General features: G+C 53.3%; 1 protein-coding gene across 1 annotated transcript in view; it reads left to right on the top strand.

Moving 5' to 3' along the window:
- The first annotated feature begins 2,273 nt into the window (after positions 1-2,273).
- The window catches only part of LOC132385649 (kelch-like protein 10), a 576,518-nt gene continuing 572,609 nt past the window's right edge, over positions 2,274-6,182 (top strand). Inside the window, exon 1 of the mRNA XM_059957838.1 lies at positions 2,274-2,464. Coding sequence (XP_059813821.1) covers positions 2,274-2,464 — 191 coding nt within the window. The remainder of the gene's footprint in view (positions 2,465-6,182) is intronic.

Raw genomic sequence — 6,182 nt, 5'->3', positions numbered from 1 at the left:
TATAGTGGGGGAGTCTAGGACCAGAGGACACAGATAGAGTGGATGTGGAGAGGATGTTTCCTATAGTGGGGGAGTCTGGGACCAGAGGTCACAGATAGAGTGGATGTGGAGAGGATGTTTCCTATAGTGGGGGAGTCTAGGACCAGAGGACACAGATAGAGTGGATGTGGAGAGGATGTTTCCTATAGTGGGGGAGTCTAGGACCAGAGGACACAGATAGAGTGGATATGTAGTGGATGTTTCCTATAGTGGGGGAGTCTAGGACCAGAGGACACAGATGGAGTGGATGTGGAGAGGATGTTTCCTATAGTGGGGGAGTCTAGGACCAGAGGACGCAGATAGAGTGGATGTGGAGAGGATGTTTCCTATAGTGGGGGAGTCTAGGACCAGAGGACACAGATAGAGTGGATGTGGAGAGGATGTTTCCTATCGTGGGGGAGTCTAGGACCAGAGGACTCTGAATAGAGGGGTGCCCATTCAGAACGGAGATGAGGAGGAATTTCTTTAGCCAGAGGGTGGTGAATCTGTGGAATTCATTGCCACAGATGGCTGTGGAGGCCAAGTCATTGGGGATATTTAAAGCAGAGGTTGATAGGTTCAAATCAAGTCAAGTAACTTTTTATTGTCATTTTGACCACAACTGCTGGTACAGGACATAGTAAAAATGAGACAACGTTTTTCAGGACCGTGGTGTTACATGACACAGTACAAAAACTAGACTGAACTACGTAAAAAACAACACAGAGAAAGCTACACTAGACTACAGACCTACCCAGGACTGCATAAAGTGCACAAAACAGTGCAGGCATTATGATAAATAATAAACAGGACAATAGGGCAGTAAGGTGTCAGTCCAGGCTCTGGGTATTGAGGAGTTTGATGGCTTGGGGGAGGAAACTGTTACATAGTCTGGTCATGAGAGCCCGAATGCTTCGGTGCCTTTTCCTGATTAGTCGGGGCGTCAAAGGTTACGGGGAGAAGGCAGGAGAATGGGGTTGAGAGGGATAATAAATCAGCCATGATGGAATGGCAGAGCTGACTAGAAAGGCCGAATGGCTTAATTCTGCTCCTCTGTTTTATGGCAAAAGCACCTTTCGCCCAGCCTACACGCGATTGGAACCCTGGAATATATTGAGTGGGCTGAAAATTAATGGACTATTTCGAACCGGGAAGTCTGATCATAAACACAGTCCAACTCCTTCCTATATCAAACACGAGGAAGCCTGCAGACGCTGGAAATCCAGAGCAACACGCAGAAAATGCCGGAGGAACTCAGCAGGTCAGGCAGCGTCTGTGGAAAAGAGTAAACAGTCGACGTTTTCCGTGGAGACACTTCGTCAAAAGGAAGCGGGGTGGGGTGGGGGGGGGGTGGAGGCGGCTGCCAAAATAAAAAAGGTGTGGGGTGGGGGGGGGAGTGAGGTAGAGGGAAGGAGGCTAGCTGGGAGGTGACGGGTGAGGCCAGGTGACGGAAAAAGACCAAGGGCCGGAGGTGAAGGGATCTGAGAGAAGAGGAAAATGGGGGAGGGGGTAAGAAGGAGTTAGAGCTGAGGGTCGGGGATATAGAGGGAAAGGAGAAGTCGATGTTCATGCCGGCAGGTTGGAGGCTACCCAGAGGGAACGTAACGTAACGTATGGGACACTGTAAAAATGTTGAATTTCCCCTTGGGGATGAATAAAGTATCTGTCTATCTATCTATCTAATGGGAGTCATTGGGCTGACACGCCAGAACGGGAATTGAAACGTTTGGCTTCAGGCAAGTCCGGCTTGTTTCAAATGACGTCACTTTTATTCCCACCACCCCGGAAACGGTGTTTAGCGACCCGGGCACCTGGCGAAGTTACAAATAGTTGCCCTTCGGGGCGCCGTTTTAGACGGCGCGCGGGACATCCACGTTTGGCGGGAGGGGCAAATCAAGGCAGTCGGCCGTCCGATTTGCACCCAGCGGGTGACAAGTCCTGACTCCGGTGCGGGGGCGGGTGTTGTCGATGTCGGCCAGATTGAGGGTCGTCTGCTTTCATTGTCCGTGTCACCACAGGGGCTGGGGAGGGGGGGGTGCGGACCCTCCCTTTAGTGATGTTACAATCGCCGCTGTTCTGGAACCCTTGAGCTCTGGTAATACACAGGCCGTGACAACCAGGTCAGGCACGGATCTCTCTCACCGCCCACCCCGCCCCAACCTCACTGGTGAAGGGACCCAACTAAACCTCCCCCACCTCCCCACACACACACACGCACACACCTTTCCCCCCACCCCGAACTTCAGCCTCGACTCATGGAGGAACCATCGGCCTCGGCGCGGCAGCTCAGGCAGGGCACCATGGAGAGGAAGATGAGCGCCATGGCGTGCACCATCTTCAACGAGCTCCGCCTGGAGGGCAAGCTCTGCGACGTGGTGATCCGGGTCAACCGCATCGACTTCAACGCCCACAAGAACATCCTCTGCAGCTGCAGCTCCTACTTCCGGTCAGTAACGCGCGGCCCTCGGGGACCAGGGGACCCCGCCATCCGCTCGCCCCAGGTGAGGGTGCAGAGGAGATTCACCAGGATGCTGCCTGGGTTAGAGAGGGTGCAGAGGAGATTCACCAGGACGCTGCCTGGATTAGAGAGGGTGCAGAGGAGATTCACCAGGATGCTGCCTGGATTAGAGAGTGTGCAGAGGAGATTCACCAGGATGCTGACTGGATTAGAGAGGGTGCAGAGGAGATTCACCAGGATGCTGCCTGGATTGGAGAGGGTGCAGAGGAGATTCACCAGGACGCTGCCTGGATTAGAGAGGGTGCAGAGGAGATTCACCAGGATGCTGCCTGGATTGGAGAGGGTGCAGAGGAGATTCACCAGGACGCTGCCTGGATTAGAGAGGGTGCAGTGGAGATTCACCAGGATGCTGCCTGGATTAGAGAGGGTGCAGAAGAGATTCACCAGGATGCTGCCTGGATTAGAGAGTGTGCAGAGGAGATTCACCAGGATGCTGCCTGGATAAGAGAGGGAGCAGAGGAGATTCACCAGGATGCTGCCTGGATTAGAGAGGGTGCAGAGGAGATTGACCAGGATGCTGGCTGGATTTGAGAGTGGGCAGAGGAGATTCAGCAGGACGCTGCCTGGATTAGGGAGGGTGCAGAGGAGTTTCACTAGGTTGCTGCCTAGATTAGAGAGGGTGCAGAGGAGATTCACCAGGATGCTGCCTGGATTAGAGAGGGTGCAGAGGATATTCAACAGGACGCTTCCTGGATTAGAGAGGGTGCAGAGGAGATTCACCAGGACGCTGCCTGGATTAGAGTGGGTGCAGAGGAGATTCACCAGGATGCTGCCTGGATTACATCGGGTGCAGAGGAGATTCACCAGGATGCTGTCTCTATTAGAGAGTGTGCAGTGGAGATTCACCAGGACGCTGCCTGGATTAGAGAGTTTGCAGTGGACATTCACCAGGACGCTGCCTGGATTAGAGAGGGTGCCGAGGAGATTCACCAGGATGCTACCCTGATTAGAGCAGGTGCAGAGGAGATTTACCAGGACGCTGCCTGGATTAGAGAGTGTGCAGAAGAGATTCACCAGGACGCTGCCTGGATTAGCGAGGGTGCCGAGGAGATTCACCAGGAGGCTTCCTGGATTAGAGAGGGTGCAGAGGAGATTCACCAGGACGCTGCCTGGATTAGAGTGGGTGCAGAGGAGATTTACCAGGATGCTGCCTGGATTACATCGGGTGCAGAAGAGATTCACCAGGACGCTGCCTGGATTAGAGAGTTTGCAGAGGAGATTTACCAGGATGCTGCCTGGATTAGAGAGTGTGCAGAGGAGATTCACCAGGACGCTGCCTGGATTAGAGCAGGTGCAGAGGAGATTCACCAGGACGCAGACTGGATTCGGGATGGTGCAGAAGAGATTCAACAGAACGCTGCCTGGATTACAGATAGGACACAAAGGAGATTCACCAGGACGCTGCCTGGATTAGAGAGCGTGCAGAGGATATTCAACAGGGCGCTTCCTGGATTAGAGAGGGTGCAGAGGAGATTCACCAGGACGGGATTTGAGAGGGGGTAGAGGAGATTCGGCAGGACGCTGCCTGGATTAGCGAGGGTGCCGAGGAGATTCACCAGGATGCTCTCTGGATTAGAGAGGGTGCAGAGGAGATACACCAGGACGCTGCCTGGATTAGGGAGGGTGCAGAGGAGATTCACCAGTTTGCTTCCTGGATTAGAGCGGGTGCAGAGGAGATTCACCAGGATGCTTCCGGGATTAGAGAGGGTGCAGAGGAGAATCACCAGGACGCTGCCCAGATTAGAGAGTGTGCAGAGGAGATTCACTGGGATGCTACCTGGATTGGAGAGGGTGCAGAGGAGATTCACCAGGATGATGCCTGGATTAGAGAGGGTGCAGACGAGTTTCACAGGGATGCTGCCTGGATTAGAGAGGGCGCAGAGGGAGATTCACCAGGACGCTGTCTGGATAAGAGAGGGTACCGAGGAGATTCACCAGAATGCTGCCAGGATTAAAGAGGGTGCAGAGGAAATTCACCAGGATGCTGTCTGGATTAGAGAGGGTGCAGAGGAGATTCACCAGGATGCGGCCTGGATTAGACAGGGTGCAGAGGAGATTCAATAGGATGCTGCCTGGATTGGAGAGGGTGCAGAAGAGATTCACCAGGACGCTGCCTGGATTACAGAGGGTACAGAGGAGATTCACCGGGATGCTACCTGGATTGGAGAGGGTGCAGAGGAGATTCACCAGGATGCTGCCTGGATTAGAGAGGGTGCAGAGGATATTCACCAGGACGCTGCCTGGATTAGAGTGGGTGCAGAGGAGATGAACCAGGAAGCTGCCTGGATTAGAGAAGGTGCAGAGGAGATTCAGCAGGATGCTGCCGGGATTAGAGAAGGTGCAGAGAAGATTAACCAGGATGCTGCCTTCATTAGAGAGGGTGCAGAAGAGATTCACCAGGATACTGTCTGCATTAGAGAGGGTGCAGAGGAGATTCACCAATATGCTCTCTGGATTAGAGAGGGTGCAGAGGAGATACACCAGGATGTTGCCGGGATTAGAGAGGGTGCAGAGGAGATTCACCAGGATGATGCCTGGATTAGAGAGGGTGCAGAGGGAGATTCACCAGTATGCTCTCTGGATTAGAGAGGGTGCAGAGGGAGATTCACCAGTATGCTCTCTGGATTAGAGAAGGTGCAGAGGAGATTCAGCAGGATGCTGCCGGGATTAGAGAAAGTGCAGAGAAGATTAACCAGGATGCTGCCTTCATTAGAGAGGGTGCAGAAGAGATTCACCAGGATACTGTCTGCATTAGAGAGGGTGCAGAAGAGATTCACCAATATGCTCTCTTGATTAGAGAGGATGCAGAGTTAGATTCACGAGGATGCTGCGTGGATTAGAGAGGGTGCAGAGGGAGATTTACCAGGATGCTGCCTAGATTAGACAGGGTGCAGAGGAGATTAACCAGGATGCTGCCTGGATTAGAGAAGGCGCAGAGAAGATTTACCAGGATGCTGCCTGGATTAGAGAGGGTGCAGAAGAGATTCACCAGGATACTCTCTGCATTGGAGAGATTACAGAGGAGATTCACCAGTATGCTCTCTGGATTAGAGAGGGTGCAGAGGGCGATTCACGAGGATGCTGCCTGGATTAGAGCGGGTGCAGAGGGAGATTCACCAGTATGTTCTCTGGATTAGAGAGGGTGCAGAGGAGATTCACAGTGACGCTGCCTGGATCAGAGAGGGTGCAGAGGAGATTCACCAGGTTGCTGCCTAGATTAGAGAGGGTGCAGAGGAGATTCACCAGGATGCTGCCTGGATTAGAGAGGGTGCAGAGGGAGTTTCACGAGGATGCTGCCTGGATTAGAGCGGGTGCAGAGGGAGATTCACCAGTATGTTCTCTGGATTAGAGAGGGTGCAGCGGAGATTCAACAGGACGCAGCCTGGATTAGAGAGGGTGCAGAGGAGATTCACCAGGATGCTGCCTTCATTAGAGAGGGTGCAGAGGAGATTCACCAAAATGCTCTCTGGATTAGAGAGGGTGCAGAGTTAGATTCACGAGGATGCTGCGTGGATTAGCGAGGGTGCCGAGGAGATTCACCAGGATGCTCTCTGGATTGGAGAGGGTGCAGAGGAGAAACACCAGGATGTTGCCGGGATTAGAGAGGGTGCAGAGGAGATTCACCAGGATGATGCCTGGATTAGAG

The sequence above is a fragment of the Hypanus sabinus genome, assembly GCF_030144855.1.
Source record: "Hypanus sabinus isolate sHypSab1 chromosome X1 unlocalized genomic scaffold, sHypSab1.hap1 SUPER_X1_unloc_6, whole genome shotgun sequence".
Taxonomy (NCBI): Eukaryota; Metazoa; Chordata; class Chondrichthyes; order Myliobatiformes; family Dasyatidae; genus Hypanus; species Hypanus sabinus.
The sequence above is the reverse complement of the archived record's forward strand: the minus strand, read 5'-3'. Positions and strand labels throughout refer to the sequence as shown.